This window comes from Scyliorhinus torazame, chromosome 17, assembly GCF_047496885.1.
Source record: "Scyliorhinus torazame isolate Kashiwa2021f chromosome 17, sScyTor2.1, whole genome shotgun sequence".
Lineage (NCBI taxonomy): Eukaryota > Metazoa > Chordata > Chondrichthyes > Carcharhiniformes > Scyliorhinidae > Scyliorhinus > Scyliorhinus torazame.
In genome coordinates this window covers 177,775,731-177,800,115 of record NC_092723.1, presented here as the reverse complement: position 1 = coordinate 177,800,115, position 24,385 = coordinate 177,775,731, and the positions used below count along the sequence as shown (strand labels likewise).

The 24,385-nt window shown below is 44.9% G+C and overlaps 1 protein-coding gene and 1 long non-coding RNA gene across 3 annotated transcripts in view; one reads left to right on the top strand and one right to left on the bottom strand.

The window, feature by feature from the left end:
* Positions 1-1,098: 1,098 nt before the first annotated feature.
* On the bottom strand, positions 1,099-9,173 carry LOC140393603 (uncharacterized). Its single transcript, XR_011935690.1, has 3 exons — positions 9,049-9,173; positions 4,996-5,113; positions 1,099-2,065 (listed from the first exon to the last, which is right to left on the bottom strand). It is a non-coding gene; the product is annotated as an uncharacterized lncRNA (long non-coding RNA).
* A 10,181-nt stretch (positions 9,174-19,354) lies between these two features.
* The window catches only part of LOC140394444 (Golgi apparatus membrane protein TVP23 homolog A-like), a 78,800-nt gene continuing 73,769 nt past the window's right edge, over positions 19,355-24,385 (top strand). For both annotated transcript variants that reach the window (XM_072481716.1, XM_072481717.1), the window contains exons 1-2: positions 19,355-19,526; positions 19,670-19,755. In XM_072481716.1, the coding sequence (XP_072337817.1) occupies positions 19,518-19,526; positions 19,670-19,755 (95 nt within the window). In that variant the 5' untranslated portion in view covers positions 19,355-19,517. The remainder of the gene's footprint in view (positions 19,527-19,669; positions 19,756-24,385) is intronic.

Below are 24,385 nucleotides of genomic sequence, written 5' to 3'. Positions count from 1 at the left end.
CCCTCATTGGGGAGGGAAGCTAGTTTTCCATCCAACAGTCAGACAGGCCAGTTCCATCTGTGACCTGAGCCACAGGAACCTGTTCCATCTAACATTTAGAGATACTTCAGATTTCAGATATTCTCTTCTAAAAGACGCAGGTTTGTGCCGTTGCTGAACCAGGAAGAGATGGTTTCCCAGACTTGGTCACCTAAGTGGTACTCTGTGGTAACTATTAACTGGATTTGACCTATGGGTGGCACGGTAGCACAGTGGTTAGCAATGTTGCTTCACAGCACCAGGGTCCCAGGTCCAGCTTGGATCACTGACTGCGTGGAGTCTGCACTTTCTCCCTGTGTCTGTGTGGGTTTCCTCCAGGTGCTCCAGTTTCCTCCCACAAGTCCCGAAAGATGTGCTTGTTAGGTGAATTGGACATTCTGAATTCTCCCTCTGTTTACCCAATCAGATGCTGGAATGTGGCGACTAGGGGATTTTCACAGTAACTTCATTGCAGTGTTAATGTAAGCCTGCTTGTGACAAAAAAAGATTATTATTATTAGAGTTACTAAAATTGGATGCTGCTTGGGAAAAGGGGTGTCTCAGTGAGTTCCGAGAATGTGGGTATATTTTGGAAACAAGATGTACTTCAGATAGCACAGTGTGTTTAGTTATTAATATACTTAAATGTCATATTGTATGTTAGGTTTTTGTTGTGTGTTTTTGTCTTTTCCTTTACTTAATAAATATTCTTTATTAATTGTTTACGCAGCGATCGGACTGGTTCTTCACTGAGTTGGACGCTGTTCCTCACATTATTCCAAGCAAATTATTCTTTAACGGCGTTCAAAAGGCATCTCGACAAACACATGGATAGGATGGATATAGAGAATATGGCACTAGGAAGTGCTGAGGGTTTTGGCCAAGGTTGGTATCATGACCGGTACAGGCTTGGAGGGCCGAAGGGCCTGTTCCTGTGCTGTATTGTTCTTTGTTCCTCTTTGTTCTCTAAAATAAACCACTAAGAACCATTGTTTGGGGTTTTGAGGCACTCTCACAGATAACATCAGTGAGGTTCTCAACACTCCTTCTTCACCAAGATCACACATTGACAGTTTGCACTTTCAGCAACTTTGTTTATTGTTTCCGGGGTATAGATGTCACTGACTAGGCCAGCCTATTTTAGCCATCCCTAATTGCACTTGAGAAGGTGGTGGTGAGCTGCTTTCTTGAGCTTCTGAAGTCCATGTAGTGTAGGTACATCCACAGTGCTGTTTGGAAAGGATTTCCAGGATTTTGATCCAGCGACATTGAAGGAACAATAATATTTCCAAGTCAGGATGGTGAGTGACTTGGAGGGAAACTTGCAGGAGGTGGTGTTCCAGGTATCTGCTCCCCTTGTCCTCCTAGATGGTAGAAGTTGTGGCTTTGCAAAGTACAGCCTAAGGAGCTTTGGTGAGTTCCTGCAGTGCATCCTGTAAATGGTACGCACGGCTGCCACAATTTGTCAGTGGTGAAGGGAGCGAATGCTTGTGGAAGGGGTACCAATCAAGCAGGGTTTCTTTGTCCTGGATGGTGTTGAGCTCCTTGACTGTTGTTGGAGCTGCACTCATCCAAGCAAGTGAAGAGTATTCCTTTACACTCCTGACTTGTGCCTTGTAGGTGGTGGATGGGCTTTGGGGAGTCAAGAGGTGAGTTACTCGCCAGCGGATTCCTAGCCTCTGACCTACTCTTGTAGCCGTAGCCATTATATTTATATGGCTGATCCAGTTTAGTTTCTGGTTAATGGTAACACCAAGATGTTGATAGTGGGGTATTCCGTGATGGCAATGCCATTGGTGCCATAATACCATTAACATGCAGAATAAAAAAAGTGAGCTGAAGGATGAAATCCAGAGACTAACTAATGGGGTACATCCCATGCCAGCAAAATCTGCACTATTATATCTTCCTAATGGAAGAGTTTACTGATGAATTACTCAGTCCAACAAACAGGGGAATATGATGGCTTCACCGGACGTTGATATGGGCATTCTTTGACATTCTTTGACACTTCCACAGCAAAACAAGGCGAGGGAAAATAAATTGACTACGCACAAAAAAAAACACCATCAAGAACAGGCACTGTTTGGTAAATGTAGTAAATTGTGTACAAATGATAAACCACTGTTACAATAAAAACTAGGCAAGTCCAACAGTTACACAAACAGGATTTTGCAACACCAAAGTGCAGTAACATGGGAAGCAGCACAAAGTACCTGAGCTGTAGACGGGTGAAGATTATTGGTGAGTGCACATCATCACAAGCAGTCCAGAGCAAATTCCTCCTCCTCCTATAGGTGCCAGGCCCGAAGAGGGCATTACAAACCATGGACTTCCATTGAATTGGTCCATGATTATTCTTGGCAAAGTACTGACCAGGAAACACTCCAGTTCAAACCCAATTACCAAATAGAAATATATTGAGCTTATCCCTTCACTAATATCGCTCAAAAATAAATCATTTCTAATTGTTTATAATTAATGCATTTCTCTGGTGTCATGTGAAATATGAAAGATGCTGGAGGAAAAACACTCCAGGAGTGACTAACACTGAAGGAATGGTTGATGGTGAACACAAGAAGTATTTCAAGATGGAGAGGTTACAAAGTTAAAGTGTGGCATTTATTTCTTTTACCATAAGAGCATCAATAATATCAAGCAAAGTATCACTGAATCAAAAGTTTTTCGTCTAAAATCAACAGCAAACAAAGCAACCAAAAAGGAACGCTGTCTGTATTAATCAGGCCGCCTTGCCCGTCAACTCGCATCACAAGACATGGAAAGGAACAACATTTATTATTTTGAAATAAGAAGCAAATTTAATTCCTTGCCACGTTGACATTTATAAAATAACAAAATGATTTAATTTTTAAAGTCTTTACCTTCCTTAAATTAGTTTTACTTTGCCAATTTCCTCCCTTTCCCTCCCACTCCTGAGGTATGAACTCTTTGGTAGGGTATGGTTCCATGTGACCCGTCATCCTCCCAATCTTTGACAAAGTGGTTATTATTCATAAGTGACACATGCCACTGTTGTATTGGCAGACGGTTTACCTGCAGGGTGCTTTATAGATAAGCCCGATCTTGTTCTGGGCAGATTTCCACACACATATAGTTCAGAAAGTGGCTGCTACATAGCAATTAGGTCAAGGAAAGTAGGCTAATATCCCCCTCCCTAGCCCAGAGTGCTAAACAATTGTAACACAGATGCTGCCAATTTGGCTGAAATCGTAATAATTATTAGGACTTTCTTTGTCTTTATTTGGCTTAATTGTGCATTTGGATAATCTTGTGAACCTTTGGGTGAGCTGGTCTCTCATTGAGAAAACTGCTTCGCTTATCCGCTGGCCTTTACATTTATCACCAAAATCAAAGGAAGAGGCGGGTATCATAAAATAGTAATGCCAGGGGCAGCACGGTGGCGCAGTGTTAACATTGCTGCCTCACGGCGCCGAGATCCCAGGTTTGATCCCGGCTCTGGGTCACTGTCCGTGTGGAGTTTGCACATTCTTCCCGTGTTTGCGTGGGTTCCGCCCCCGCAACCCAAAGATGTGCAAGGTAGGTGGATTGGCCACGCTGAATTGCCCCTTAATTCGAAAAAAATGAATTGGGCACGCTAAATGTAAAATAAAATTAAAATAATAAAATAGTAATGCTGAATCATAGAATGGTTACAGCACAGAAGGAGGCCATGTAATCCAATGAGGCTGTGCTTGCCCTCTCATCGGGCATGATGGTGAACAGGATAGCACAGTGGTTAGCACTGTTGCTTCAAAGCGCTAGGGACCTGGATTCGATTCCCGGCTTGGGTTACTGTGGGAGGATGGTACATATTATAGAAAGACAAAAAGATTGGTTGAATCAAAGTAGATGCTGAATAATCTTTTACGGAGTCTGTGCAGAGTCTGCACATTCTCCCTGTGTCTGCGTGGGTTTCCTCCGGGTGCTCCGGTTTCCTCCCACAAGTCCCGAAAGATGTGCTGCTACGTGAATTGGACATTCTGAATTCTCCTTCTGCGTACCCGAACAGACGCCGGAATGTGGCGACTAGGGGATTTTCACAGTAACTTCATAGCAGTAGTAAGCCTACTTGTGACACCAATAGAGATTATTATTATTATTCACATTATGTCATCCTCTGACTTTTCCCTGTAACTCTGTAAAAGCTTTCCTTTCCAGGTAATTATCTGATTTCCCTTTGAAAGCCTCAATTGACCTTGACTCCGCCACAATCTCTGGTGGTGCATTCCAGATCCTAACCACTCGCTGCATGAAAAAGCTTTTCTTTGTGCCACTGTTGCTTCTTATGCCAATTCTCTGAATTCTGATCCCTCTGGTTCTCTATCCTTCTACCAATGGCAACAGTTCTGTCTACTCTGTCCAGAACCCTCATGATTTTGAGCACCTCTATCAATCCTCCTCTCAACCCTCTCTTCTCCAAGGAGAACAGACCCACCTTCTCCAATCTATCCGCGGAACTGAAGTTCCTCCCCCCTGGAACTATTCTCATGAAGCTTTTCTGCACTCTCTCCAAAGTCTTCGCACCCTTACTAAAATGTGCCGCACAGAACTGGACGCAATAATCCAGCTGACGCCAAACCAATGTTTTATTTCGATTTAACATAACCTTTTGGCTGTGGGGCAGCAGTGCTAACCACGGTGCCACTGTACCACCCTATTTGCGGTTTTCTCTGCCTATTTCCTCCCTTTCTGTGCCATTCCGGAAATCAGGAACACCTTGGTAGAGTTTGGTTCTCTGTGTCTTGTTGCCCTCCTAAAAGCTATCAAAGTAGATATGCTACTTGTTGGCATATACCTCCTTCAATTAATTATAATCTAGAAGTCGGTGTTAAATTGGTGATACTCTGAGATGAGTAAAAAGGCTTTTCTCATTTTAAAGCAGTTGACACACATTTGATTGTAATTTTGTACAAACTAACAATAGGAAGAGTATGTAGCAAAAACAATTAAACCTACTTATCCTTGATTGATGGAAAGTTTATGGGTTTTTCTGTACATGTACTGGTTTTCATTTTCTCATTCTGCATTCTGAAGATGGGATTGGTAGCTCTCCTGAAATTTCACCAAGTCTCATCTGTGACAATTAAAGATTATATATTATATTGTTCCATCACTATGGAGCTTCCTTCAGTTTCAATGTGCCATACATTACCAGAGCTTTAAAATGTTGAAGAAGGATGGTACATATTATAGAAAGACAGGTCATATTATATAAAGACGAACAGAATGGTTTAACCAAAATAGATGCTGAATAATCTTCAACCGAATAGCCTGCACCACATGGACTGCAGCGATTCAAGATGGTAGCTTACCTGTACAGGAATGAAGGCAATAATACTAATCTTTATTAGTGTCACAAGTAGGCTTACATTAACACTGCAATGTTAATCTAGGGGGCTGTGAAAATCCCCTGGTCGCCACACTCCGGCGCCTGTTCGGGTACACAGAGGGAGAATTCAGAATGTCCAATTCACCTAACAAGCACGTCTTTCGGGACTTGTGGGAGGAAACTGGAACACCCGGAGGAAACCCACACAAACACGGGGAGACAGTGACCCAAGTCAGGATTCAAACCCAGGTCCCTGCTGCTGTGAAGCAACAGTGCTAACCACTGTGCTACCGTCCCACCCCATAATATATGGGATAGATACAAGAAATGAATTTTAAAATGACTTTTCATTAAAACCCACAACAAGCTGCATTTTCTAAGTCCAAAATTGAACAAGCATATACGTGATCAACTCCCTTCACACCAATGTTACATTGCGAATAAAGATTGCACACATCTCAAAGCCACTGTCCTAAGGGTCCTTACAATGGCAACTCTCACTAAAGTACAATGCTAGTTTGGATAAGTAAAGCCACAATCTGATTTAAGAACACTAGGTTGAGGGGTGACCTGATAAGAGGTCTACAAGATTATGAGAGGCATGGATTGAGTGGATGGGCAGGCCCTCTTTCCCAGGGTGGAGGGATCAGCCACTAGGGAGCATAGGTTTAAGGTTCACAGGGCAAAGTTTAGAGGAGATGTGGGAGGCAGGTCTTTTACACAGAGGGTGGTGAGCACCTGGAACGCGTTGCCTGGGAAGGTTGTGGAAGCAGATACATTAACGGCATCAAAAGGCATCTTGGCAAATACATGGATAGGATGGGTTTGGAGGGATACGGCATTTGGAAGTGCTGAGGGTTTTGGCCAAGGGTGGTAACATGACTGGTACAGACTTGGAGGACTGAAGGGCTTGTTCCTGTGCTGTATTGTTCTTTGTTCTTTGTTCTTATCTTATTATCTTACGCAGTCCAAAGATGTGCAGGTTAGGTGGATTGACCATGATAAATTGCCCTTAGTGTCCAAAATTGCCCTTAGTGTTGGGTGGGGCTACTGGGTTATGGGGATAGGGTGGAGCTGTTGACCTTGGGTAGGGTGCTCTTTCCAAGAGCCGGTGCAGACTCGATGGGCAATATGGCCTCCTTCTACACTGTAAATTCTATGAAATAATACATTAGCCAAACAGTTTGACCAACTTGACCATTATCCAACCCTAGATTTTCAAGAATAAATTCAGAAAAACATTTCTTAGAAATTGAATGGGCAACCTAATTATAATAGGAGGGTCTTCTGACATAATATGTGATGATGATTAGAGGTGGTCTGTTGTTGAGCAAATGACCGTCTTCCACGCCATCTTTTAATTAAACAACACCAAAAACTCTATATATATATCTCCTCTAATTTGAATGATCAGACTTCATTCGGGAAGAGTGTGGCAGAGTCACTTCCATGTGAGATCCATCCGAAACCTAGTCTCACACTTTCAGGGTCAAGGTAATATTACTTTGATGTTTGATGATTATCCGAGTTCTCTCTTAAAGTCTAGTAGTTACATTAAGTAAATGTCTGCATTTGGGATTCTCTGATAGAAGTAAGAATAATGACCTTTTCGGGATATTATATAAATGCCATGATTTATACTCTTTGTATAATGACCAAGTTGCGTGTTTTTTCATAGTATTAAATTTATTTATTTATGTATTTATTTAGAACTTAAATTGTCTCCTCTAACATTCTGTATCAAACACTCCATGAACCCAAGTCCCATTCCCTTAGTGGGGGGATAGTTTCTGAGGAGTTCTCACCCGGACCAATGCAATACCTGGGAAATTACAATCTAGCTAAAAAAGAAATGAATTTTAGTCCGTTGGGGAGAAGGTAACCCTTTTTTTTTAACAAACAATTTTATTGAGGTATTTTCTGGCATTGTAAATAGTTACAGATAACAGAAAAGTGCAAACATCACTATAAAACCAATACTTCAATCAAACCATACTGCACATGAAGGTGACCCTTTTGACTGACTTCCTTCCTGAAGGCATCGTAGGATTCTGTGAAGACAAATTACGTATCCTGGAGTCTAACATTCTCTCCGGCTGGAGTTGATGGGAAATTAGTTCAGCGATCTGCCAGATACTATTGGCTTCATGTAGCATTGCAGCATGGTAGCATTGTGGATAGCACAATTGCTTCACAGCTCCAGGGTCCCAGGTTCGATTCCGGCTTGGGTCACTGTCTGTGCGGAGTCTGCACATCCTCCCCGTGTGTGCGTGGGTTTCCTCCGGGTACTCCGGTTTCCTCCCACAGTCCAAAGATGTGCGGGTTAGGTGGATTGGCCATGATAAATTGCCCTTAGTGTCCAAAATTGCCCTTAGTGTTGGGTGGGGTTACTGGGTTATGGGGATAGGGTGGAGGTGTTGGCCTTGGGTAGGGTGCTCTTTCCAAGAGCCGGTGCAGACTCGATGGGCCGAAAGGCCTCCTTCTGCACTGTAAATTCTATGATAATCTATGATGTAGATGTTATGATTCTAAAAACACGGGCAGCACAGTGGCTAGCACTGCTGCCTACGCCGCCGAGGCCCTGGGTTTGAATCCCGGCCCTGGGTCACTGTCCGTGTGGTGTTTGCACATTCTCCCCGTGTCTGCGTGGGTTTCAACCCCACAACCAAAAGATAGAATAGATAGGATAGATACGGGCAGGTTGTTTCCACTGGCGGGTGAAAGCAGAACAGGGGGTATAGCCTCAAAATAAGGGGAAGTAGATTTAGGACTGAGTTTAGGAGGAACTTCTTCACCCAAAGGGTTGTGAATCTATGGAATTCCTTGCCCAGTGAAGCAGTAGAGGCTCCTTCATTAAATGTTTTTAAGATAAAGATAGATAGTTTTTTGAAGAATAAAGGGATTAAGGGTTATGGTGTTCGGGCCGGAAAGTGGAGCTGAGTCCACAAAAGATCAGCCATGATCTCATTGAATGGCGGAGCAGGCTCGAGGGGCCAGATGGCCTACTCCTGCTCCTAGTTCTTATGTTATGTTCTTATGTGCAGGTTAGGTGGATTGGCCACGCTAAATTGTCCCTTAATTGGAAAAAAAAATAATTGGGTACTCTAAATTTATATTTTTAAAAAATGATTATAAAAACACCATACTATCAACCTCTCATGGGCAATTAGGGATGGACACTAAATGCTGACCTAGCCAGAGATGCCCGCATCCATTAATACATTTTTAAAAATGCCTCTATTTAATGATCAGGGCTTAATAGGGGTGTGGAAAAAGAAAACAACCATAACCATATGTTTAAAATGTTGACAATTTTGTTTGCGATCAAGATACTAAATCTATGCCTAGCATGAAAGACGTCACATGACGTTAGATTGGAATTTCTTACTAGCTAAACATAAATAAATGCCAAAATGAGGTTTCCACACCAACAGTTTTCCTGGTCAAGAGGATGGACTGAAGATCTGTTGACACATAATTTCCAAGCTCATTCTTAGTGAGCTCCAGGGCATACACAATGAGTATTCAAGATCCTTTGGTTGCCTATTCAGCCTTGATCTTTACATAGATTATGTAATGATTATGGAGCATCTCCCTTGGTTCAGCTATTCTCTTGGTTTTGCTATCATACATACAAGTTCCAATACATACAAGTTCCATTAATGCTAAATTAAACTCACATTGTTTTGTTAATTCATCATGCAGGAGCTTTGGCGAAATCCATGACTTGCCAGTTTCAGCACAATGTATTTTGGTTGTAACATGCTGCACCTCACACTGGCTTTAAAGCATTGCGGAGAGTTCTAGGCAGAAAAATAAATCAGTAAGTTATCTGGTGAACAAGATTTACAGAAAGTAAATTAATGTTGCCCCAGAGAGAAGAATTAAACTGGATTTTAAAACATCCTATGGCACTATTTTGACGAAGAGCAGCTGAGTAATCCCTGCTGGCTTGAACAATATTTATCCCTCAATTGTTACCAAAGTCCAAATACGTGCAGGTTAGGTGGATTGGCCATGCTAAATTGCCCCTCCGTATCCACAGATGTGCAGTTCAGTTGGGGGTGCGGAGATGGGGTGGGGCGTGGGCCTAGGTAGGGTGCTGGTTTGGAGGGTCAGTGCAGACTTGATGGGCTGAATGGCCTCCTTCTGCAGGAATTATAGAATTCTATGGTTACGATCCCAGTTGATGTTTCAACTTGACGGAAAGATCCCAGAGTTGAACCCTGGCTCAAAAGAACATAACTTAATTTTTTTAATGAAACATTTAATAAACATATAAAAATTGAATTATAATTGGGCAGCACGGTGGCTCAGTGGTTAGCACTGCTCTATCACGGCACCGAGGACCCGAGTTCAATCCTGGCCCCGGGTCACTGTCCGTGTGGAGTTTGCACATTCTCCCTGTATCTGCATGGGTCTCACCAAAGATATGCAGGGTAGCTGGATTGGCCGTGTTAAAATTGCCCCTTAATTGGGAAAAAAATAATTGGGTACTTTAAAAATTTTTTTAAATTAAATTATAATAAAATACTCCTTTACTATCCCTTAGCTTAACAAATACATGCATATTTAAAGATTAATATGGATTACAAAGTACATCTTAAGATACAATGGTCTCATTATCACAAAATGCCTCTTTTAAGCGCATGAGATGACTGTGGTCAAATACCACTCCACGCTGAACTCAAGTTAGTGTCTGTAGTTTTCTCCTCAGAATTCCCCCAGATGATTGTCACATGAGAGCTTCCAAACACCATTCACAAAAACACGCTTTAAAATTTTTCTCTCATAATAATGCTTTCCCTTGGCAGTTTGCATTATGGAATTTTACAAATGACACTTTCAAACAAAGTTTCTGCTCCACTTTTAACACCGAGTCCAGTCCAGGATTTCACACAAACCATTTTAAGATTTCTTCGTCTTGACTGCCATACAATCTGCTCACAATTGCTTGGGCTCTTGATTCCCAGACTGTATTAAAATTACATCAAGAGTTTCATCTACTCTGAAGTCTGCTGTCCCAATTCAAATCTAATTGTCTCTTTAACTCAGAATACTTTGCTTACTCTTCATTGAATTCTTCTGAACAACACCTTGGTCTCTCATTTAACTTCAGTCGTCTTAAACGTAATGTCCCAATTCCTTGGTTATTTGGATTGCATCTTGTTCCTTAGGAAGCTTGCATCTGTGCAACTCCCTTGTCCTGTCCAGTTTCTCCTGGCAGAGTTGAGAGATTTAGATATAGATTTTTTGTCACCTGTACCAAGGTACAGTGAAAAGTATTGTTCTGTATACAGTTCAGGCAAATCGTGCCATACATGAAAACATAGAACATACAATAAATACACAATGCAAATACATAAACATAAACATCAGGTGCAGCATACGGATTTTGTGCTACAACAATAGAGAAGATCCGTGGAAAGATTAATTCAGTCCATAAGAGGAGTCTGGCAACAGCGGGGAAGAAGCTGTTTTTGAATCGGTGCGTGTGTTGTATTGTTTAAGCCTTGCCACAACCGATGAGAGTTTGAGTTGTTAGTCTGTGACTCTAGCCTAGTCTGGTATTGTCTCTCTTGGTATCCCTGATGGCTTTGCGGAGGTCATACCTAGATTTCTTATATAGGTCAGGGTCACCCGTCTTGAATGACTCACACCTGGACTTCAGTAGGGATTTGATCTCTTGTTTAAACCATAGTTTCTGGTTGGGGAATGCACATACAACCTTCTTTGGTACCCAGTCCTCGACACGATTACTGATGAAGTTTGTGATGGTAGTGGCATACTCGTCTAAGTTGGCCACTGAGTTCTTGAATATGGACCAGTCCACTGACTCCAAGCAGTCACATAGGAGACCTTTGTTGCATTGAACCAGCATTGCATGACCTTCTTAACCAATCCTCCCGCTTAGGTTTCTGCTTGTATGCCAGGAGAAGGAACACCGTCTTGTGGTCCGATTTTACAAAATGTGGTCCGATTTTACAAAATGTGGTCAGGGGATGGAGCGGTAGATGCTCTCGATGTTTGTGTAGCAGGGGCCAAGGAGATGTTAGGTGGGACAGGAGATTCACAATCAGGTATTCCAGGTCTGAGGAGCAGTAGTTCACCAGGGTCGCCAGGTCTAAGCACCAGAAGGAGTTAATGAGGAGGCAAACCCCTCCATCCTTCACCTTGCCTGAGGACACCATGCGGTCCATCCGGTGAATTGAAAAGCCCTCAGGTTGTACGGTACAGTCCAGTGAGGCAGGAGTGAGCCATGTCTCTGTGAAACAGAGCACACAGCAGTCTCTCACTTCCCTCAGAGAGGTTACGTCTAGCATTAAGCTCGTCCAGCTGGTTTCCGATCGCTTGGACGTTTCTCAGGAGTATGCTGGGGAGAGGAGGCTTGAAGCCACGTTGTTTTACTCTCACCTACAGAGCGACGCGTTTCCCTTGTTTCCTAGGTCGGTGGCTGCTTCTGGGTGGTCCCAGGATCCGATGCGAGAAGTCTGACCTTGTGGAAGGTAGGTGATTGCGTCTGGAGGGATCCTGGGCTCTGCTTACGATTTTGGGGTCCCCAGGGGGGTATGTTCACGGTCCGGTTGGGCCCCGGGGTTCTGTGAGGTTGGGTCTTCATTTTGGCGTGTTCACTCTTCAGTTCCCTGTCTCCAGCTATCCACAAATTCAGCTAAAACTAAAATTTAAAACCATTTTTGTTATCTTTACAAGGGCCTCCAGTTGCTAAGCAACCCCTTACTTCTATTCACTCTTCACGCTGCAACCCGCTGTAAGCACAATAGAATCAAAGTTGGAATTGAAATCAACCCCCACACCTTTGTCCAGCATAAATCTAACTATAGGGTTTATTCTTCCAGGTATAGAAACAGTAAATTAAACCCACTTGAATCTATAGCTTATTTCTAATGCTTACCAAGACAAATGTAAATCCCTTAAAACTACCTTTATTTTCCTAACACAGGCTAATGTTCTGAGAAAATAGGTTCAAACTCCGTCATGGCAGCTGGTGGGATTTGAATTTGATTAATAAAATCTGGAATATAAAGTTAGTCTCAGCAATGGTGGCCATGAAACTATCCTTGACTGTTGTAAAAACCCACCTGGTTCACTAATGCCTTTTAAGGCAGGAACTCTACTGTCCTTACCTGGTCTGACCTACACATGACTCCAGACCCACAGCAATGTGTTTGACCTGTGGCTGCCTCCTGAAATGGGGCGACAAGCCACTCAGTTCAAGGGCAATTAGGGATGCAACAAATGCTGGCCCCGCCAGTGATGCTCACATCACATGAAATATTTTTTTTAATGTGTTTGTATGTCAATCTGTTCAACTGTCTCCCCTCCTGCTGTAACGTGGCAGAGGATCAATAAGCAGAGGTCGCAGATTTAAGGTAATTGGCTAGTGGATCTGACATCAAATGATATCTGACATGATCTGGACTGCACTGCGCAAGTTATGATCTGGACTGCACTGCCTGAACAGGTGGTCGAAGCAGATTTAACATCTCCAGACTTCTTAAACAGCTTTTTCGTCCCAATTCCCTGGTTATCTGGACTGCATCTGGACTCCTCAGTAACCTGGCTTTGGAAGCTTCCAGTTAAAACTAAGAACAAAGGAAAGTCCATCCCTCTGGAAGTGGTCTCCTGTTGCTAAGCACCAACTTACTTCTATTTATTCGTCACACCGTAGCCCTCTCTAAGCAGAATGGAAGCCTAGTTGGAACTTAACCAACCCCCACACATACAAACACCTTTGTCCAGCATGAATCTAACTATAGGTTTTACCCTTCCAGTAAATTAAACACACCTAAAACTATACCTTATTTCTAATGTTTAACAATAGAAATGTAAATCCCTTAAAACTACCTTTGTTTTCCCAACACAATCAACATCACTGAAACAGATTATCAGGTTATTATCTGATTGCTGTCTCTGGGAGTTTGCTGTGCACAAATTGGCTGTCATATTTCCTCCAATACAACAATCCGTCTTTTCGGCGGGAATTCAGCTGTTGGAGAGGGCGGAGCTACAGAGTTGAGCGGTGAGTATTTAAACTAGCTGCTTCGCGGATTCGAGTCTTTTCGGCGGGAATTCAGCTGGTGGAGTGGGCGGAGCTGCTTCGCTGCTTAAACAGCGGCCACGGGGTCTTTGGGGATAAATTTGAAGAGTGACATCACAGCAAAGCAGTGACCTGATTGGCTGGTAAGGAAAGTGCTCCAATTAGCAGTAGCTGGGAGAAATTTAACTCTTCGTGTGTTGGTAAGTATTGTGATTGGTAAGTAAAATCTTTATTCCTTTCACTTATTCATTATTTGATATTTGTAATCAGATAAGGTAAAGTGTAAAAATGGCAGGAGATCCCAGACCCGTGTTATGCTCCTCATGCTCAATGTGGGAGTTCAGGGACACGGCCGATTCCCCTGACTCCTTCATGTGCGGGAAGTGTGTCCAGCTGCAGCTCCTGTTAGACCGCATGACGGCTCTGGAGCTGCGGATGGACTCACTTTGGAGCATCCGCGCTGCTGAGGAGGTCATGGATAGCACGTTCAGTGAGTTGGTCACACCGCAGATTAGGATTGGTGAGGGAGACAGGGAATGGGTGACCAAAAGGCAGAGAAAGAGCAGGAAGGCAGTGCAGGTGTCCCCTGCGGTCATCTCCCTCCAAAACAGGTATACCGTTTTCGATACTGTTGGGGGAGATGACTCACCAGGGGAAGGAAGTAGTAGCCAGGCTCATGGCACCGTGGCTGGCTCTGCTGCACAGAAGGGCGGGAAAAAGACTGGCAGGGCTGTAGTCATAGGGGATTCAATCGTAAGGGGAGTAGACAGGTGTTTCTGTGGTCGAAAACAAGACTCCCAAATGGTATGTTGCCTCCCGAGTGCACGGGTCAGGGATGTCTCAGATATGCTGCAGGACATACTGAAGGGGGAGGGTGAACAGCCAGTTGTCGTGGTGCATACAGGCACCAATGACATAGGTCCTACAATCAGAATTTAGGGAGTTAGGAGATAAGATAAAAAGTAGGACCTCAAAGGTAGTAATCTCAGGATTGCTACCAGTGTCACGAGACAGTCAGAGTAGAAATTCAAGAATAGTCAGAATGAATACGTGGCTTGAGAGATAGTGCAGGAGGGAGGGGTTCAGATTTTTGGGACTTTGGAACCGGTTCTGGGGCGGTGGGACCATTACAAATCAGATGGTCTACACCTGGGCAGGCCTGGAACCAATGTCCTAGGGGGTGCTTTTGCTAACACAGTTGGGGAGGTTTTAAACAAATGCGGCAGGGGGATGGGAACCAGATTAGGAAGTTAGAGGTCAGTAAAGAGTCAGCAACTAAAGCCAGTAAGGTACTAGATAATCATTGTGACTAAAGGGAAGAGTAGACAGGGAAGAGATGATGAATGCAAAGGGACAGGTGGTCTGAGGTGCATTTGTTTCAAAGCGAGAAGTGCAGCAGGGAAGGCAGATGAACTTAGGGCTTGGATTAGTACCTGGGAATATGATGTTATTGGTATTACTGAGACTTGGTTGAGGGAAGGGCAAGATTGGCAACTAAATATCCCAGGGTATAGATGCTTCAGGAGGAATAGAGAGGGAGGGAAAAGGGGTGGAGGAGTTGCATTACTGGTCAGAGATGATATCACAGCTGTGATTAAGGAGGGCACTATGGAGGATTCAAGCACTGAGGCAATATTGGTAGAGCTAAGAAATAGGAAGGATGCAGTAACATTGTTGGGACTTTACTACAGGCCTCCCAAAAGCGAGCGTGAAGTAGAGGTACAAATATGTATACAGATTATAGAAAAATGTAGGAGCAATAGGGTGATCGTGATGGGAGATTTTAACTTCCCCAACATTGAATGGGACTCATGTAGTGTTGGAGTCGTAGATGGAGCAGAATTTGTAAAGAGCTTCCAGGAGAGTTTTTTTTAGAGCAGTATGTAAATAGTCCAACTCGGGAAGGGGCCATACTGGACCTGGTATTGGGGAATGATCCCGGCCAGGTGGTTGAAGTTTCAGTCGGGGATTACTTTGGGAATAGCGATCACAATTCCGTAAGTTTTAGAATACTCATGGACAAAGATGAGAGTGGTCCTAAAGGAAGAGTACTAAATTGGGGAAAGGCCAACTATACCAAAATTTGGCAGGAGCTGGGGAATGTGGATTGGGAGCAGCTGTTTGAAGGTAAATCCACATTTGAAATGTGGGAGTCTTTTAAGGAAAGGTTGATTAGAGTGCAGGACAGACATGTCCCTGTGAAAATGAGGGTTAGAAATGGCAAGATTAGGGAACCATGGATGACGGGTGGAATTGTGAGACTAGCTAAAATGAAAAAGGAAGCATACATAAGATCTAGGCGACTTAAAACTAATGAAGCTTTGGAGGAATATCGGAAAAGTAGGACAAATCTCAAACGCGCAATAAAGAGTGCTAAAAGGGGTCATGAAATATCTTTGGCTAACAGGGTTAAGGAAAATCCCAAAGCCTTTTATTTGTATATAAGGAGCAAGAGGGAAACTAGAGAAAGGATTGGCCCACTAAAAGACAAAAGAGGGAATTTATGCGTGGAGTCAGAGGAAATGGGTGAGATTCTTAATGAGTACTTTGCATCGGTATTCACCAAGGAGAGGGACATGACGGATGTTGAGGTTAGGGATGGATGTTTAAATATTCTAGGTCAAGTCGGCATAAGGAAGGGGTACGTTTTGGGTATTCTAAAAGGCATTAAGGTGGACAAGTCCCCAGGTCCGGATGGGATCTATCCCAGGTTACCGAGGGAAGCGAGGGCCGAAATAGCTGGGGCCTTAACAGATATCTTTGCAGCATCCTTGAGCACGGGTGAGGTCCCGGAGGACTGGAGAATTGCTAATGTTGTCCCTTTGTTTAAGAAGGGTAGCAGGGATAATCCAGGGAATTATAGACCTGTGAGCTTGACATCAGTGGCAGGCAAACTGTTGGAGAAGATACTGAGGGATAGGACCTATTCACATTTGGAAGAAAGTAGACTTATCAGTGATAGGCAGCATGGTTTTGTGTAGGGAAGGTCATATCTTACAAACCTAATAGGATTCTTTGAGGAAGTGACAAAGTTAATTGATGAGGGAAGGGCTGTAGATATCATATACATGGACTTCAGTAAGGCGTTTGATAAAGTTTCCCATGGCAGGTTGATGGAAAAAGTTCAGGGTGTACTAGTTAGATGGATAAAGAACTGGCTGGGCAACAGGAGACAGAGAGTAGTGGTGGAAGGGAGTGTCTCAAAATGGAGAAAGGTGACTAGTGGTGTTCCACAGGGATCCGTGCTCGGACCACTGTTGTTTGTGATATACATAAATGATCTGGACGAAGGTATAGGTGGGCTGATTAGCAAGTTTGCAGATGATACTAAGATTGGTGGAGTTACAGATAGCGAGGGGGACTGTCAGAGAATACAGCAAAATATAGATAGATTGGAGAGTTGGGCAGAGAAATGGCAGATGGAGTTCAATCCAGGCAAATGCGAGGTGATGCATTTTGGAAGATCCAATTCAAGAGTGGACTATATGGTCAATGGAAGAGTCCTGGGGAAAATTGATGTACAGAGAGATCTGGGAGTTCAGGTCCATTGTACCCTGAAGGTGGCAACGCAGGTCGATAGAGTGGTCAAGAAGGCATACAGCATGCTTGCCTTCATCGGACAGGGTATTGAGTACAAGAGTCGGCAGGTCATGTTACAGTTGTATAGGACTTTGGTTAGGCCACATTGGGAATACTGCGTGCAGTTCTGGTCGCCACATTACCAGAAGGATGTGGATGTTTTAGAGAGGGTGCAGAGGAGGTTCACCAGGATGTTGCCTGGTATGGAGGGTGCTAGCTATGAAGAAAGGTTGAGTAGATTAGGATTGTTTTCGTTGGAAAGACGGAGGTTGAGGGGGGACCTGATTGAGGTCTACAAAATTATGAGAGGTATGGACAGGGTGGCTAGCAACAAGCTTTTTCCAACTGTGGGGGTGTCAATTCAAGGGGTCACGATTTCAAAGTGAGAGGGGGAAAGTTTAAGTGAGATGTGCGTGGAAAGCTTTTTACACAGAAGGTGGTGGGTGTCTGGAACGCTTTGCCAGCGGAGGTGGTAGAGGCGGACACGATAGCATCATTTAAGATGCATCTAGACAGATATATGAATGGGCGGGGAACAGAGGGAAGTAGATCTTTGGAAAATAGGCGACAGGTTTAGATAAAGGATCTGGATCGGCGCAGGGTGGGAGGGCCGAAGGACCTGTTCCTGTGCTGTAATTGTCTTTGTTCTTTGTATTCCAAAGCTACTTATAAAATCTCTAACAATACGTTTTTATTTTCCTGGCTAGTTTATTCTCATTTGCTACGTTATCATACTACTAAAATACTTCATTGGCAGAAAAGCAATTTGGGATGTCCTAGGTCATGAAAGGCAATATATAAATGCAAATCTTTCTTTTTCTAGAAAGTGAGTGTGGGAACAAGCAAAGAAAGAGTACAATTAGTAACATTTGCTCTGTTATGAAAAAAAAAGCCTCCTCTGAGTATGGTTAAATTATCTTCCTGGCAGTGAAATTGGTGTAACCAGACATAATCATGTGTTTACAAGATACAGATGGAAAGGTTCAGACAAGGTTAATTAATATTGTTAATTGTGTGTCGGCAGTGTTAACTACTGTGCCACCGTGCCGGCCATTAATGTTGGTCCTCTCAAGGATAGGTCTGACCGATTGATAATGGTTAAAAACAAGGAAATGGCAGAGGCATTAAACAAATATTGTGTGCCAGTCTTCACTGAAGAAAATTTAGAAAATGTCCCCAAGATGGGGCAGCACGGTGGCACGGTGGTTAGCATTGCTGCCTCACGGCGCTGAGGTCCTAGGTTCGATCCCGGCCCTGGGTCACTGTCCGTGTGGAGTTTGCACATTCTCCTCGTGTTTGCGTGGGTTTCGCCCCCACAACCCAAAGATGTGCAGGGTAGGTGGATTGGCCACGCTAAATTGCCCCTTAATTGGAAAAAATGAATTGGGTACTCTAAATTTATAAAATAAAAAAAATAAAAAATGTCCCCAAGATACTCAAAAAACAAAAGGTGAATGGGCGGGACGAACTTACAACCATCGCCATCAGAAGGGAAAAGGAGCTGAGACGAATGTGCTGTGGACAAAGGAAATCGATGGATGTACTGTACTTAGTCTGGGCTGGGGTCTGGGTTGGGGGTCTGGGCTGGGTTGGAGGTCTGGGTTGGGGGTCTGGGTTGGGTTGGAGGTCTGGGTTGGGGGTCTGGGCTGGGGGCTGGGTTGGGGGTCTGGGCTGGGTTGGGGGTCTGGGTTGGGGGTCTGGACTGGGTTGGAGGTCTGGGTTGGGGGTCTGGGTTGGGTTGGAGGTCTGGGTTGGGGGTCTGGGCTGGGGGTCTGGGCTGGGTTGGGGGTCTGGGGTCTGGGCTGGGTTGGGGATCTGGGGGCTGGACTGGGTTGTGGGTCTGGATCTGGGTTGGGGGTCTGGGTTGGGTTGGGGGTCTGGGGGCTGGGGGTCTGGGGGCTGGACTGGGTTGTGGGTCTGGATCTGGGTTGGGGGTCTGGGTTGGGGGTTGGGAGTCTGGGCTGGGTTGGGGGGCTGATCTGGGGGCTGGACTGGGTTGGGGGTCTGGGGTCTGGGTTGGGTTGGGGGGCTGGGGGCTGGGCTGGGTTGGGGATCTGGGGGCTGGACTGGGTTGGGGGTCTGGGGTCTGGGTTGGGTTGAGGGTCTGGGGGCTGGGCTGGGTTGGGGGTCTGGGGGCTGGGCTGGGCTGGGGGTCTGGGGGCTGGACTGGGTTGGGGGGCTGGGGGCTGGGCTGGGTTGGGGGTCTGGGGGCTGGGCTGGGGGTCTGGGGGCTGGGCTGGGTTGGGGGTCTGGGTTGGGTCTGGGCTGGGTTGGGGGTCTGGGGGCTGGGCTGGGTTGGGGGTCTGGGGGCAGGGCTGGTTTGGGGGTCTGGGTTGGGTTGGGGGTCTGGGGGCTGGGCAATGACAGATGTTGCAGTAAATGCTGCTCCCGCTCCCCCGCCCCGCGCTGTCCCGGAGCGGCGCTATCCCGGATGTATTTGACGGTCGCACCCGCCCTTGACAACCGGCCGGAGTCTGACAGGCGGCGGCGGCGGCATCGACACCGGGGATCATGAGGCAGGTAAGGGGACAAGGCCGCCGCGGCCCGGCCGCTCCTGCCGCCACTCGGAGGCAAACACCCGGCCCGGCTGCCGGGGAAAAGCGGCCCGGCCCCGCACCGCTCACAGCCGGTCTAAAAGCCTGTCTCTCCTTCACCACCTCCAGGCGCTGGTCGACGACACCGAGGACGTGTCCCTGGATTTCGGTACCGAGGAGGAGGAGGAGCTGGCGCTGAGGAAAAGCAGGATCAGGTAAAGGGCGCTCACGGCATTGAGCACCTGGGCCAGGTGTGGAGATGTGAAACCTTAAACACCTAGGCCAGGTGTGGAGATGTGAAACCTTAAACACCTAGGCCAGGTGTGGAGGAGAGCATCAAACATCTGGGCCAGGTGTGGAGATGTGAAACCTTAAGCATCTGGGCCAGGCGTGGAGATGTTAAACCTTAAACACCTAGGCCAGGTGTGGAGGAGAGCATCAAACATCTGGGCCAGGTGTGGCTAGTAGAATCTCAAACACCTGGGCCAGGCATGGAGATGTGAAACCTTAAACATCTGGGCCAGGTGTGGAGGGGAGAACCTCAAACACTTGGGCCAGGTGTGGGCAGGAGAGCCTCAAACACCTGGGCCAGGTGTGGAGAGGAGAGCATTAAGCACCTGGGCCAGGTGTGGAGAGGAGAACCTAAAACACCTGGGCCAGATGTGGAGTGGATAACCTGAAACACCTGGGCAAGGTATGGAGAGGAGAACCTCAAACACCTGGGCCAAGTATGGAGCGAATAAGATTTACTACTATAGCCACATGGTGGATAGGAGTTTATTGGAGTCTATTTTTAATCTATCAGAGCTAGGTGTGGAGAGGATAGCACTTGAGTTCCAGAGCATGGTATGTAGGGGCGAACATTAAACACCTGAGTGAGGTTTGGAGAGGACATCATTGACCACCGGAGGCAGATATGGATAGGATGACATTAAACACCTGAGCCATGTGTGGCGAGGCTAAGATTTACTACTGTAGCCATGTGTGACTAGAAGAACATTAAACACCTGAGTCAGTGGAGGAGAGCATAGCATTGACTGCTGGAGCCAGGTGTGGATAGGAGCACCATGATCAACTGAGCCAGGTTTAAATAGGATAACATCGACTAGCAAAACCAGGTGTGGATAGAGTAACCTTGACTACTGGAGCCAGGTGTGGATTGAATAACATTGACCATCAGATCCAGCTATGGATAGGATAACATTGACCACCTAAGTCAGGTTTAGTTAGGATAAAATTGACCTCCTGAGCTAGGTGTGGATAGGACAGCCTTGCCCACTTCAGCCAGGTGTGGATAGGATAATCTTGACAACCTGAGCCAGGTGTGGGTAGAGGAACATTGACCAGCTCAGCAGGGTGCGGATAGGATAACGTTGACCATCTTGACCACCCAAACCAGATGTGGATAAGATAACTGATCACCAGAGCCAGGTTTGGATAAGATAACTGACCACTTGAGCCAGGTGTGAATAGGAGAACATTGACTACCTGAGCCAGATGTGGATAGGAGAACATTGGTCACCCGTGCTATGTGTGGAGAGGATAACTGACCACCAGCCAGGGTAGATGGGATAATAACCACCTGATCCAGGTGGGGATAGGTTAACATTGGCTACCAACGGCAAGTATGGAGAGGATTACATTGACCACCTGAGCCACATTTGAAAAGATAACATTGACTGCTTGAGCCAGATGTGGAGAGGATAACATTGACTACTAGAGAGCCAGGTGTGGATAGACTAACCTCGTCTGCTCGAGCTAAGCTAACATTGACCAGCAATGCCACATTTGGAAAGCATAACATTGATTACCTGAGCCAGATGTGGAGAGGATAACAACCACCTGAACCAGGCGTGGATTGAATAACATTGACCATCTGAGAAGCCAGAAGTGGCCAAGACAGCAATAACACCTGAGTAGCCAGTTGTGACAGGGCCAATCTGGCGTCTATACTGAGGACTCCTCAGAAAAGGACAAACGTCAGTTCAATTCCTCTCATACAGTTTCCCGAGTATATCTTCAGCTAACATAATTTTGCATCTGTCCCTAAATAAGGGGGTGAAAAGGTTTTTCACTCAGGGTCGTGAGCCTTTGGAACTCTTCCTGAAAAGGTGCTGGAAGCAGAGCCTTTGAATATTCCTAAGGCCGAGGTGGATAGATTTTTGGTAAGTAAGGGGGCGATTGGTTACCAGGAGGAGGCTGGATGCAGATATGAGGTTACTATCTGGTTAGCCATGATCTTATTAAATGGTGAGGCAGGCTCGAGGGGCTGAATGGTGTCCGACTTCTATTAGTTTTTAGTGTTAGGCCCAGTAAGTATCATGTCTGTAACTTTTTGTTAAAGTTGTTATTCCTGGATTTGCATGAAATTTACATTTGGTGCTGAATGCCTTCTTTTCTAAGAGCTGGTTTACCTGTTTGTCTTATTTGCTAATCCTCTCAACACAACATTGTATGCAGTGACTGGCAAATTATATGCACCATCTCTGATGTGCTCTTTTGTATTCTGGCAGTCTTATAACACTTGTTAATTAACAGCTCTTTGACAGTCACACTATATTGGGTGGCCGATGCAGAAGAATAAACCATCAGCCTCCGAGATAAAGCATTGTTAATGGGAACTGACCAATTCCTGATGTTCCGGATAGGAAGGGATTTAAAATACACCTTCAGACAGCTGCACTCATTGCTTCCCTTTTTATCCAATCATTTATTTTATCTGAATCTTGATTTTACTCAATTTTTGAATCTTCCTTTTACTCCAGTATCTATACATTTGGCAGAGCAATCTCTCAAGTGATGCATTCTTCTGTTTTTACAGTGCCCATCTCTATTGTGTAATGTGGAGATCTAGGGCACTTTCACACTTTGGGAGTAAGTTGCAGAAAGGTCTTGTATTGACTGCGATTCTAATTGCGAATGACGTGAGAGTCAATGAGCATCTGAGAATTTCATAGACCTACGGAAAATTGGGGCTCTGAATAAGCTTGTGGGTTAAGTGAATATTATGGTTAAATGAAGTGAAATGAATCTTTGAGTGAAGATTTCAGTATTCCACAGTAGAGCCCATTGTGTCTGCAGAGATGAGCACTTGACACACCGTGTAGAAGGAGGAATGAGCCGTGCAAAGTTGTTGCACCAAAATGAGATGCTAGAGTTTGATGTGAAAGTACATCCAGAGTCCAAAAAATGGGACAAGATTCCAGCATTTACTTCCCTGAAATTGTCAACCTTAACCCAATGACAAATTTGTGTATCTGTTATAGTGTGGGCCTGCAATGCTCTTCGGCCTCTGAATCTTGGTTCATGTACACTTAAGAGCACAGCAAGGAGGTAGTATCATGTGCCTGTTTCCCATATTTTAAATGGACATTGAAAAACTAATTACAGTTTAGTGTACTTCTATTTATGTCCATTGACCTTCCTCAGTAAAGCCATGCGGATGGCACGGTAGCATAGTGGCTAGCACTGTTGCTTCACAGTGCCAGGGACCCGGGTTCAATTCCCGGCTTGGGTCACTGTCTGTGCGGAGTCTGCACGTTCTCCCCGTGTCTGCATGGGTTTCCTCCGGGTGCTCCGGTTTCCTCCCACAAGTCCCCAAAAGATATGTTTGTTAGGTGAAAAGGACATTCTGAATTCTCCCTCAGTGTACCCAAACAGGCATCAGAGTGTGGTGACTAGGGGATTTCCACAGTACCTTCATTGCAGTGTGAAGAAGTCCAATGCATTTAACAACAACCTGGCAACAGATATAATGCAATTGAATTTACAAAGGGTATGGTACTTGTTACTGAAATCAAAAGAGACGTTATTAATGGAAATGTAATCAAGTGGATCGAAGATTGGCTAAAGGCCAAAGTAATGGTTAACGAACATATTTGTGATGGAGGAATGTAAAATAGTAGTATTCCTAAGGATCTATGTTGGAACGAATGCTGTTGGAATCCTTTAATCGTCTCCTATTTGAAAATTTCCCATTGCTTTTTGTTATTTTTCTGTTCCATTCATTTGCACTGGTTTTCCTTTTTATTTACTTGAAATTTGCACCCCCCCCCCCCAGTTAGCATATTTTATCTTTGACTCTTGCCTCCTCTTTTATATTTTAATATTGAACCTAATTATGTTATGATTGTTGTTTCCAGTTTTTCTCCATTATCTATTTGGCCTACTTAATTTCTTCGCACTAAATCCAACACTGCTTCCTTCCATGAGGATTAAAAATACACTGATTTATAAAGCTACCATGGAGGAATTATTGAAGCCTCTCGCTATCTTTGCAACACATAGTGAAAATTAAGGTGATGGGTCATGAAGATGGTGATCTTGTCGTATAAGGGTATGTGTGTCTGGCACACAAAGCATTAACATCGGACTGAGTACAGAGCTGCCCACAGTGATGGAAGAGAATACGTGACCAGCACCTAGAGGTCAGTGTAGTGTTGGACAGAGCCGAGTGTAGAAGCAAACATGAAGATAGTTACTTGGATCTTTGCTATGCCTATGCATATGGTTTCAGGTAGTTAATACTTACTGGTGAACTACCTAAGGCTAAGAATATCTAAGTCCTACTGAGCAATGTCCAACACCTGACAACATGGTGGTAGCGTATCGGTAGGAGTGCCCACCGTGCAGTCCTTGTGGAGCTGAAGCCCTGTCTTGAGGATACTCTCCATTGTGTTGTGTGGCACCACCACCGTGCTAAATGGGACAGACTTCGAACAGATCTAGCAACTCAAGACTGGGCATCCATGAGGTGCAGTGGGCCATCATTAGCAGCAGAGTTGTACTCAGCCACAATCCTTCTAAGCTTCTTTTAAACTCAGAAGTAACAATATCCTTAAGCGC